The 12,204-nt window shown below is 33.1% G+C and overlaps 1 protein-coding gene across 1 annotated transcript in view; it reads left to right on the top strand.

Annotated features, from left to right (window-relative positions):
- LOC129284251 (uncharacterized) overlaps nucleotides 1–12,204 on the top strand; it is a 125,782-nt gene that overhangs the window by 98,883 nt on the left and 14,695 nt on the right. The window contains exons 121-135 of the mRNA XM_064110650.1: nucleotides 567–680; nucleotides 1,222–1,344; nucleotides 2,194–2,316; nucleotides 2,734–2,850; nucleotides 4,195–4,314; nucleotides 4,957–5,079; nucleotides 5,684–5,800; nucleotides 6,256–6,372; nucleotides 6,757–6,876; nucleotides 8,256–8,369; nucleotides 9,384–9,506; nucleotides 10,246–10,362; nucleotides 10,744–10,848; nucleotides 11,484–11,597; nucleotides 12,038–12,157. Coding sequence (XP_063966720.1) covers nucleotides 567–680; nucleotides 1,222–1,344; nucleotides 2,194–2,316; nucleotides 2,734–2,850; nucleotides 4,195–4,314; nucleotides 4,957–5,079; nucleotides 5,684–5,800; nucleotides 6,256–6,372; nucleotides 6,757–6,876; nucleotides 8,256–8,369; nucleotides 9,384–9,506; nucleotides 10,246–10,362; nucleotides 10,744–10,848; nucleotides 11,484–11,597; nucleotides 12,038–12,157 — 1,767 coding nt within the window. The remainder of the gene's footprint in view (nucleotides 1–566; nucleotides 681–1,221; nucleotides 1,345–2,193; nucleotides 2,317–2,733; nucleotides 2,851–4,194; nucleotides 4,315–4,956; nucleotides 5,080–5,683; nucleotides 5,801–6,255; nucleotides 6,373–6,756; nucleotides 6,877–8,255; nucleotides 8,370–9,383; nucleotides 9,507–10,245; nucleotides 10,363–10,743; nucleotides 10,849–11,483; nucleotides 11,598–12,037; nucleotides 12,158–12,204) is intronic.

Here is a 12,204-nt window from a genome sequence, read left to right as displayed (position 1 = left end):
TATCCAGTCATTATGATAATCATAATAAGAATCATGTTTGTAATGTTTTTATTTTTTATACAATTATTGCTGTATTGATATTGATACATATATTTTTTTTGATGAGTGGGTTTTTTCTAATGAAATAGATATATTAATATGTGGTTCCAAAAGTTTCACAAATTTTTTTGGGGGGGATCCTTTGCTCATGCGTGCCCCATAATGTAGAACAGACTTCCTGAAGACATCATTATCACTATATTATCATTATTGTTATATATACCTTGCAGCCATTCAAAACAATATATCATTATTTCATAATAATTGTAACAAACTTTATCAGTCAACTTATACTATATTAAAGACTCGTTGAATATTAGTTATGTTGAAATCATTTTAAAACCTTACTTTTCTCAATGAAATAAATAAACATTACCTAGTCAGTTTGAAATGAGAAAAATACAGATTTGTAATAAACTAAATCAATAAGCTTAATGAAGAAATAATCAACATTTTAAAGTTACCCAAGCTCATATATCATCCTTCCCTTGAAATTGTATATAAGCACATTTTCTTTCTTTTTACAGTGTTTGCCTGCAATTCCAACCCTTGTGTGAATGGGGCTTGTTCAAACCAAAATGACGGCAGCTATTCATGTAACTGTCCGTCTGGATTTACAGGAACGAATTGCGAAACAGTCGGTAAGTATTCAGACATATTAAGATCACTTTTCAAGAATCGGGTAATTTTGGCATATGTATGAAGGATGAGGGTTTAAATGTATCATTAACAAAATAGCGCCAAGACGATGTTGTATTATATGCCTACTGTGTACACAGGTGGATGTTAAATATGTAATTGTATATTGGTGTGGGTTAATTCTTTAACAATCCATATTATCAACAGACATTCCGAACCTAAGTTTATATCGAACCTCATACCTGGACCTATACATAATTTAACATGGAATAAACTTTCAATTATAACTTTGCTATTTCAGCAGCAATCATGAAAACCCTGATTTTGATTGGCTGTTTTAGCAATGGTACTATGGTAATCACAACTGATAACAGAGTGATTGATGATATGTTTGTGCAACAGGGTTGGTATTATGGTCAAATGATTTAACTACCAAGAAATCGCATTTTCATAGCCTTCCTCGTTACCAAGGTGATGAAACATTGGGAAAATTACAAAATAAGGTTTGAAAGTTGATTGCAATTTGTGAACTTTGTCTTGAAGTCTTCCCTGATGGCTGTGCTTCATCCCCTTGTGCGAATGGAGTGTGCTTTACTGCAGGATCAGGAAACGGTTATCTCTGCATATGTAATACAGGATTCACTGGAACCAACTGTGAATTTGAGGGTATGATTTACTAACATTCCCTGGTTCTAATAAAAGAGCTTTTGTTTTCAAAAGGGACGTCTAGATCCACTTTGATGAAAACTGGTTTGTAGTACTTGATGATAGAACCATATAAATATTCTATAGAACATGTCTGTGCACTTTGAAAAATTACACTTATCACCTTATAGATATTTAACCAATCACAAGAGTATAATTTGCTTATCATTCTATAAACATATTTAAAGTGAGCATTTATTTTTTACATCTATGCTGAACCAGGCAATTAATATATCGTGTTAGAGTGGATCTACCCCCCTTTTTAAAACAAACTAATCACTCAATTGGGTGCAACATGATAAGGTATGATATGACGAATTCTAACAAATAAACTTATGTACCTATAGCACCTGTTTTTTTCATTTTTTTAAATCGTGCTTCTTAATTACAAAAAACTCCACAGACTCTTAGAAAATCTACCTGAGGTAATTTCAGTAAGATCCTAACAGAATAATGAGAATACCTAATAGTTAGTAATGTGTAAATTCAGTCAGGTTTCGTTCAATTCTTTGACAAATGATATATAACGGATATGTATATTTGAAAATTTCTCAATATCAAAAGTATTGATCTTCTTAAAGTCATTATATTTACATTTATTCGCATAGAGTCCTACTTATTGATAAATGCATTTATCTTCTCTGCTTCTTGCCTTATTCAAGCCTTAAATTGTGGTTCATACTTTATATATTCACTTTTTTATTTTATCTATTCATTCATTTATGTACATTCTGTAAGAAATTGTTTTTAATGCCTTTCTCTACCTCTTTCATCGGATATAACACAAATTTTTTGCCTCTTTTTTTTTAGTGTTCGAGCCCTGCTCCAGTTCACCATGTTTCAATGGTGCAACTTGTCTTACTGAGAGTGATAGGTCAGGGTATACATGTGCTTGTGCACCCGGTTTCATCGGAACAAACTGCCTAAATGCAGGTAGGTCCATACTGTGTCTATTGTCTATAAATAATGCTTTATTTATACTTTAAGAATAATGTTTTAGGAATTTGATTCTTTATAAATTGCAAATAACGCAGATAGGATTTATTTTGGTAAAGATCTCGTACGAGTTATATTATCAACTTTAGTTGATAATTTTTTCGGTTAACATGTCTTTTATAGTAGTTTTACCTTTACTCCTGTTCAGCTAGCACACTATTGTGTAACAACTGCCGAAAATATGACGTTGTTTATGGATCTATTTTATCAAACTGTTTATACTAATGCTTTCAAAGTTTTTAGTGTCAGGAATTTAAAGAAATATTTAGAGATAAACTTGCTTGATAAGCTTTATTAATCTTTGCTTTTTTAGAAGCTGCTTTGCTATGGCAATTGATTTTTCTATCTTTTCAGTGAACCCATGTCTACCTAACCCGTGTGACAATGGTGGGTTCTGCTCAAGTACACAATCAGGAAATTATGTATGTACCTGTCCTGATGGCTTTACAGGAACGAACTGCGAAAACCTTGGTAAAATACTGCAAACTAGAATATTTATATATTATGTAACACCCCTTTTCAGTGCACGAAACTGCCGTTCACACAAAGTTCACGTATATCTCATAGATGAAATACACATAAAATGAATTACACAAAATGAATTACACATGCATTTTAGTTGGTTGCCAGTAAACATAAAGGCCTTAGTTTTCATACACAGAAGTAGGTTGTCTGAGAAACCAATGTAATCTGTCCCAAATGAAATAGTTACACATTATTGCAGTGTATTTTGCTGTTAATGGTGAGGTGAAAATACAATTCTTATGCGATCCGGTTATGGGCTTCTTTTTTCTATGCATTACATGAAATTGGTATGTACTGTAGTGTTCTCTCTCATATCCTGAACTAATAAATAGTTGCATATATGTTACAATGTAATGTATAATTAATTGAATATTGTATAGTGAACTTGGATAGGATACATTCACGAGACTTCATTATGCTAACAATTTGCTCAAAATCTTATTTTTTATGGTTCATTTGCATCAATGATACATCCATCCTAAATAATGGAAAAAAATGATCAGGAGTATTCATTATTTTTAGAATTCACCTTTTCAACTTCATATTGGGTCATTGCAAATATAGGTATCCTCTAGTTTTCTCTCCCTTTATTTAGTAGTGTTTCTCTTATCAAAATGTCATTTTAGATAGGGAAAGAACTTTGCTTCTTCGTGATTTGTGAAAGTTTTATTTTCCAGAACGGACAAATCTCATTCTCTTTCTCTCCAATTGGTAAATTTGTGCTTGTAGGCCTAATATTTATGATTGTTTTCCCGCTTTGGATTTTACGACTTGAGGCCACCTGAACCAGTCCCCCAAAGAAATATTCACACATGGGTTTGGTTTCACATTTTACACTGTTAAAGGGATTTGATAACTTTGCGGGAGTTTCACGTAATACATTGCTTGATGTTTATATGAGGCATGATGCTTTTCAATGCACAGGGTAAACAAAAGTGACAATCTATGACTTATTGAATCACTTCCTCCGCAATTTGGTGAGCTTCATCTGGAGTAAACTGCATTATCTTTTGGAGTCAAATATCTTTTGTTGCTGAAGTATACATTTATATTTTCTTCTTGAAGGGTGTTTGACTATCCGTTTGAAGTCCATATTCTGGACTCTAATTTATCTGATACTATATGCATCGATAGTAGAGATGGTCATGAATTCAGCTAAGAAACTTCAAAGTTACCAAATCCCTTTAAGCACCTTCATACCAATTTCTTGAGGTGTATTCTTCATCTTTCAATGTATTTCACCTTTGCTTTTCACCCACTTGCTTGCTTGCGTGCTTGAAACTCTTGTAGTGAGTCCATGTAGTCCAAGTCCATGTTCTAATGGCGGAGTATGCTTCCAGCTTCATGGAGGCAGTAGTAATTACTACTGTCAATGCCCACCCAACTATGAGGGGCAAAACTGCGAATACAGTAAGTAAAGAAAATGTGCCACCTAGTGTCCATATTTTATCAACAAGATAATCTAAAAAATATGTAGCACGAAAAGAGTTTTGTATGAATGACTTTCAAAGAAATATGTCGTTGCTTATAAGCATGTGTGTAATTTTAATGCATTAATGTTTTAGATTTATTTTGATAAGATTGTTGGACGATATTTTTATATAAATATCAGCATGATGCATGTTGTCAACGTCATAGTCTGTTGGGTATTTGAATTGTCCTCATGAAAAAGTAGGAAGCAGTAACAGAATAAATTGCATCTCGTGTTTTAGACTTCTTTCTAAGCTGTATCTCGTAATAAGGTACACGTTTCTGATTTATAATTGTTGTCTCAACAAATTTACCATAATATACTTATGACCCACCAACCACATTAAAGTTGGGGTTCATTAATAGAAAAGTTATAGAACCCCCCCCCCCCCAATCTATACTGCATTTAAAGCACAATGTTGTAACCAAAAGGTTTTGTGACTTTAAAAACGGATTTGCATCTGCCACTTGGTGTTGTTTTGCGTTTATATTGTGAGAAAACCCGGTCCTTGATAATAGGAAGATTTATCTGTGTTCTCAGTGTTATTGTAATGCATGCCTGTCACATTTGTTCATGTACAGTGTCTCCGTGCAATCCAAACCCCTGTCAGAATGGAGCAGCCTGCTCGGTGGTCTTAGGCCAGTCCACCGATTACCAGTGTAATTGTGTCCCGGGATTCCTGGGAGAAAATTGCGAGTTAGTAGGTGCGTAAAATCTTTAGTCAAATTAATGGAAAATATAGATTTGTATTTGCACTGTCACAAAAGTTACAATCAATCTTGCATTACACATGCTATTCATCGTTTTGTCATAAATATATATCAAATCACTAACTTTATCGTACCTTTTGTGTCACATAATGCTGAGTTAACAGATTACACCAAACAACAATTAGGAGTTGTCACATTATGGTGGATGGGAATATCCTATGAACAATAACTATTTTCCACATTTATCAACTTTTATGACCTATGAATATTTGAAATATGCAAAATGCGAATTACTTTTTCCTCACCGAATTGCTATTATTGTATTTTCATAAATACACAATGTATCGAAATGCTTAAATATGTTTTGTGCATGTTGATTGTTTTTCTCTCTCTCGAATATATCACATTTGGATTGTAAAAATTTGATAATAAGAACGAAAGAAAGTTATGTATTGCAAAGTGAAGTGACGAGATTTTACTTGATTAAAATGAGTGCATGTGGTAGAGAATTGATGCATGTTCTATTTGATATACTCGTTTTGTATCACTTCATATTCTGCATGTTGTATATGTTTTTGCATGTCACCTATATTCTTAGATCCATGCTCAAATAATCCATGCGTTCGTGGACAGTGTTTCGTCAGCTCAACGAACGTTGATTTCTTCTGCATATGCCCTGTCGGATACGTGGGCAACACTTGCAATGAGGTCGAAGGTAACTTAGAACCTGCCAGTTTTCTTAATTTGCATCATTCCCATACCTCCTACACCACATGATCTTTAAAAAAATTACCATGAAATTAGATGACAAGACTTTCAATACAATCAAAGTAAAGTCTCTGATCTCCAATATTTCAAAGATCAATGAAACCTCTGAGTCGTGATTATAGATTCTATGGTGACACTCATAATACTAGTGTTTGAATGAATTATCCAATATTAAATTGTTATTGAGTGTACCTGAATAATCAAAGCATTAATTTCTCATCCCTTAGAAAATAAAGACAAAATAGAAAATAAGAATGAATGAAAAGTATAGCATGTATTTACAAACCAATAAAATAGACTTTCAAATAAAAAAATAATAGATATATTAATTTTTTTGGAAAAGTCATAATAGAATGAAGAGTACTGATATTGTTTGTTTTGCTGAATGTCCCTTGGTTGTAGATCGTTGTGCATCAAGCCCATGTCTGAACGGGGCCACCTGTCTTACTAATGGACTTACGGTAACTTGCCAGTGTACTCCCGACTTTTCCGGCGAATTCTGCGGAACATATGAACCATGTAAGTATACATACCACGTAAGGCCTTTTTTCATAGAATTAAATAATGTCAAGTTGAAACCTACTGTTTTAACTTACAAAAGTAATGTTTGATTGGCCAAGAGAAAATTTGTCATAGACCTGTGTTCATTATTTGTGTGTTCATGACCTATTCTTCTTTAAATTTTGGATTTGCGACCTGTTAAGCTTTTTTTTACTCACATGCTAGATTGTGTCCATGAAACAACTCATTTCAACTTACATTAAAATAATTTCCTAAGATTCGACTAAAGTTAATTGCTGATATTTTTATTATGAAATGCAGATTCCCAAAATGGGATAAATGACACTAAAGAAAGGCCTTGAATAAATGTGAGTATTCACAGTATTTCTTCTTTGTTCTCAGCGAGTCCATGTGACTCAGACCCATGCCAAAATGGTGGAGGATGCTATGTTGATGGACTTAACTCTCTTCAATGTGTATGTCCAGTATACTACAGTGGTGATTTCTGTGAATTCTTTACACGTGAGTATAGTTTATATAGTTTAGTCAAATATCAGTTATCAATGTTTACACTCTCTCTAGCATGTTCTTAATAACCAATTGTGACTTCGAATGAGTTTTGTTTCTATTAAGACGACTTTACACTTTGCAGCATGATCATATGGGATAGTTTCATGGATCTTCCATGGAGCATTTTGTCAGTGATTTCCTCTATTGAAGACTTTGCATGTAATTGGTCAAAAGCAAATTGTAGGTAAAATCAGTAAAATTACCTCTTTCATGAAAACCTCCCTTAAAAGCATGTTTACTTGAGGCAGTGAAGTAGTAGGAAGAGGCATGAAAGATAAGTTATGAGTGACCTCTAAATGCAATGGCCCTAGTTAAAATGATAAAATCCATTTCAATATGCTTGTTTTCTTCTTGAAAAGCATGGATCTATATTACAAATTTTGCCTGATTTTTTTATGTCACCTACCAAAACCAAACAAAACAAACAGAGATTGCTCCCGAGAAGAAGAAGGGAAAATGCTGTAGATAGAGAAAAACGGGCTAAATGAACATTTTTATGTATAAACAGTAATGTAAATATAAAGTGAAATATAGGTTCCTTGATGAACTTTAATATTTTCATATTCTCATCTCAACACCACTTTTTTGTAGTCGCAATTTGGATCAATATATGAACGGAAATTGCCTTTCTACCAAACCAGTAATGCATTTCCATGACTTACCAACTTTGAGCCTACAATTTATACTTGTAAACTTCAAATTTTGATTTTGTTTATTTGATTTCAGTAGAAGCGTTATGCATGTATCATTATGTTGCGATGTGCCATCAATAATTGCTTACATCTGAGAAAGGAAATATAATATTCAGTGATGCAGCAAACCCACATCTTCACATGCACATCCACATCTTCACATGCCTACACACACCCTCACACAAAACCTCACTTTATTGTTCTTCAGATTTCACTGATATCTTTATATGCACCCACTTTAGGGATGCTTCATCTCAAATCTAAGTAGAAGGCAGAATCTACTATTAGGTGCAAACACAAGTACCATTCATGGTTACATGTCCTATCTACCAAAATCATTTCAGTTGAGACAAAATAGAATATTCATTTGTTTTATACGAATTGTCACTTATTCATCAAAATACCTTTTCCACCTATTCTCTTTCTTTATTTGAGGCAAACAAGAAAATACTAAACATTTTATATCACCTATAAATTTTAATTACGATATTCTATTGATTTGATTTGCAGTATTCTTCGTAATTAGCACTTTTAGCAGTAAGTTATTTATATCGATTCATGTTTCATTATGCATCCATGCTTTTTATTCATTTTGCATGAATGTTTGTGTGTCCCTCCCAATGACCTGCTTCAATGTAGCTCCCAATGTATGTGATTCGAATCCATGTGGTGGGAATGGAATATGCAGCAACTTCATCAGCTATTTCACTTGTCAATGTATCAACGGTTACACTGGATTGACGTGTTCAGAGCGTAAGTATTACAGCATCAGAGTGCTATGGAGATTGGTGCATGAGGTTTTTTTTTACTGCTTTCTTTCATTACTTCCATGCTAGCATAAATTTGCAATAGGGCAATTCCATGAAATAATCAACCTTTTTGTACGTCCGACCCCCATTTATCTAAATTCTTACTTCACTTCATAAACTGGCCAAGTCATGGTCCTTTGATAGCATTACAGACTGTCAAAAGAACATAAAATCAGAGACAGAAAATTTCATGTAATTCCCACATATAGGGGGTCAGACGTATATATTTTATGGAATTGCCCAACAGTAACAGGAAGTAATATGAAAGGAGAGAAATACGAGAGTCACAAATGATTTCATTATTCCCACACATGTAGAAAGTGTCAAGTATTAGCAATTACGATCATGCAATATGAATATATTTTCAAATGTTATCACATGTCATATGCATTGATCACTATCTCAAAATCTTAGCATATCATGTGAATAGGTAGGTTCTGGATAATGGGTAGCTTTTGTATATATTGAATAAATTGTCTTACTATAAGAGCATTTTAAAAAAAAATTGTTTATTGTAGAAATGTCATGGTTACAACTCTATATTTTTTATTAATGGCCATTGTGAAATATTGAGGGATGTAGTTCTTTTCGATACTGGGCTGACTTCAAACAGAGTTCATTTTAAAAAATCAAATTGAGATTTTGCTGTAGATTTTAACAATTGCATCTTTGATATGAAGTTATTCCCTTATTCTTGTCTAGTGGTAGTATTCTCCCCAAAATGAGACAGGATGATCACTTATGTTTAAAGTAATCAATTTTATTTTCCAAATAAAATTTGTTTCCATTTGTCTGATTTGAAAGAAAAATAGAATTGATTATTGTGTAAATGTGTTAACAGGACATTAATGAAAACAATTTTCTGATTCAATTAATTCTTTAAATAGATAACAAGACCTGTTCCAATTTCCTTTGGTGCAATACCAACATGAAATGTTTATTTTTCTCCCCATTTTAGCACCCAGTCCATGCCTGTCAAATCCTTGTAAAAATGGAGGTTCTTGTAACACATTTGGGACATCATATTCATGTGACTGTAGCACGTCTCCATTAGGTTACACTGGTATTACATGTGAAGTTGGTAAGTAGATAATGATCTTGGATTTGTATCTCTTTAATTCTGTATTCCCTTTAGCATCTATTTGTAAGAAAAATTGTTTCCTTTGAGCCTTCAAAATCAAAGTTGAAATTAATGACTCGATGCAGAGTTTCCCGATTTTTCTTCTAATTTCCCTGTTTATCTGAGCATATTTTCTAAAGGATCAAGGGATGTTGGATTTGATCACGCTTTCTGTCTGTTCAATCGTTTTCTTTCAAATTCATGTTGAATATTTTACGTGAAATAATTTCGAAATGTAAGTTTTTAATTTATAAAATAATCTGAGCTGGATGGGAGGAATTATAAGATGTACATAAAATGAATCACGTAGAAATCAGAGCTTTGTATCACGTATGCTGGTTTTTCTATGATTGTAGCATATAAAATTCCATCTGTTTTGATCCTTAAAATAGAAAATCAAGCAATTCTATTCTTTAAGAAAGGCAAGTTTTAAGTATGTTCAACATTGTTTTAAGTAAGGTCAACATTAAAAATGATCCTTGTTCTCCAAACAAATCAGTTTTAAAATCACAGCATTGAAGCAAAGGTACACTTCCACTACAATCAGTGTTCACTTTCATATTCTAATAAATATTAGCTCTCCTGTCTAAAACAGATTATCCTTTATTGATTCAGATTTTAATCATCTTAAAACCGAGTTTATTAGTGTAATTAAGGCATAATTACCCAATCTTATCCCCATCTGTCTCTGCTTTTTCAGCACCCAACCCATGTTTATCGGGTCCATGTCTTCGTGGTCAATGCCTGAACCGTTTCACCAGCTATGAATGTGATTGTTCACTTACTGGAGGTTATTCAGGAGACAGATGTGAAATTGGTATGAAAACTAATTATTTTATCCATGCATTTGCAGACTAAGAATTGTAATAATGGCCAGCTAACTGAAACGAATTATTGTGCTAAAATGCGATATAAATCTTAATTTCCTTTTCAATCTTTGATAATATTAGCAGTTTTCTAAACAATTCTTTGAACTTAAGAAATTATGAAGGTCTAAATCATCAAAGCTAGGCCTACTTGAAATTTAAAAAAATTCACGATTTTTTTTTCTATACTGGAACTATTTTAATAAAAAGCTTTTATGTATGTATTTTCTAAATTTTGGAAGTAATTCATATCTATCTATACTATCAAAAGAAATAAAGTAAGTAAGATCAAGTTCCACTTAAGATATTTTCTTTTTTCCCAAACTGTTTAGCCCCTGATCCATGTGACAGCGTGGTATGCTTAAACGGAGGTCTGTGTAACAGAGGAACGTGTGACTGCTCCAATACCGGCTATGCTGGCACCTCTTGTGAAATATGTGAGTAGAGTAATAACTGGAAATTATAGCATTTTTGTTATGTACACCCAAAGTTCTCTATTTGTACATTAAACGGTAACATCATTCCTAAATGGGTAGATCCTTCATGGAAGAAAATTAATCAATGATGGCAGCTGTTATGTACAATCCAATGATTTCATATCAGTTTGCATTTATGGCAAATTACCCTAAATGCTTAGTTGTATAGATTGATAAACCTCATTAGCCATAGCCATAAACCAACCTCTAAACATGCTAAATACAGATATAGATTATAATTTCAGGACATCTAATGTTGCAAAGTATAAAACTACTATGTCAAGTTGATTATATTTCGTATTTACTTTGTTCCGATATATATTTTGCTTTGCAAACTTGTCGATTATAGAGTATATTCAAGAATTACTTGAACCATGATGTGTCTCCAAAAGAGATACATTTTATAATTCACAACCAGTTCCAGGCTGGAGATATCGAAGATGCAATCATGTATAATGCCAAGTGTAAGTATTCATTGTATCTTCATGTCACAGTATTCTGTATTGAAAGTATAGTAGCTGATATGGGTATTCCTAATGATATGTATTTTACATTATCCTGATTGGTTGAATCATCTTACATCATTTTCCCTGCAGTGACCGATCCATGTGTTTCAGACCCTTGTCGCAACGGAGGGACTTGTAACAACTTTGGATCATTTTATCGATGTGATTGCACTCCAGCATTCGATGGGGATGTATGTGAAATATGTAAGTCACTCTTCATATATGAAACATGAGTTAATTTGAAAATTACAATTATACTACCACTATCTTACTTTTTCAACATCTACCACCAACACTGTCATTACCATAACAATGTGGATTAGTATGCATAACTCCATGACTGTGTATTAGTCACAGAACTCATGCAGAAGTGTGTAAATAGCGAGGAGAAGATACTACAGTGACTTATTTTACTACGTGTTCTACTTTTAGCAGAACAACAGGTTCTTCGACTTCTCTGTTGGCTACTTTTGCCCTACTACCAGTGTCTGCTAAATATTTTATCATAATTTCTGCTATAACATATCTGACCACTATTGCTATTTATCCAAGCAAAAGCCCTATCAATTCAAGGTAACATTTATGCTATAAATTAAAGGTATTATGATGAAAACAAATACGTATTTCTTTACCTGTTACTACAGATGTGGATCCTTGTGAAGCTTTTAACCCATGTTTAAATGGGGCAACATGCGCAGATCTAGGAACAGGGGATTACTTCTGTAGCTGTCCAATCGGTTTTGAGGGTGATCGCTGTGATACAGGTATTGGCAGAACAAAGTGTTTTGTTTACAATCATGTATTGATTCAT

The sequence above is a fragment of the Lytechinus pictus genome, chromosome 2, assembly GCF_037042905.1.
Source record: "Lytechinus pictus isolate F3 Inbred chromosome 2, Lp3.0, whole genome shotgun sequence".
Classification (NCBI taxonomy): domain Eukaryota; kingdom Metazoa; phylum Echinodermata; class Echinoidea; order Temnopleuroida; family Toxopneustidae; genus Lytechinus; species Lytechinus pictus.
This window is presented reverse-complemented; position numbering and strand designations above follow the sequence as displayed.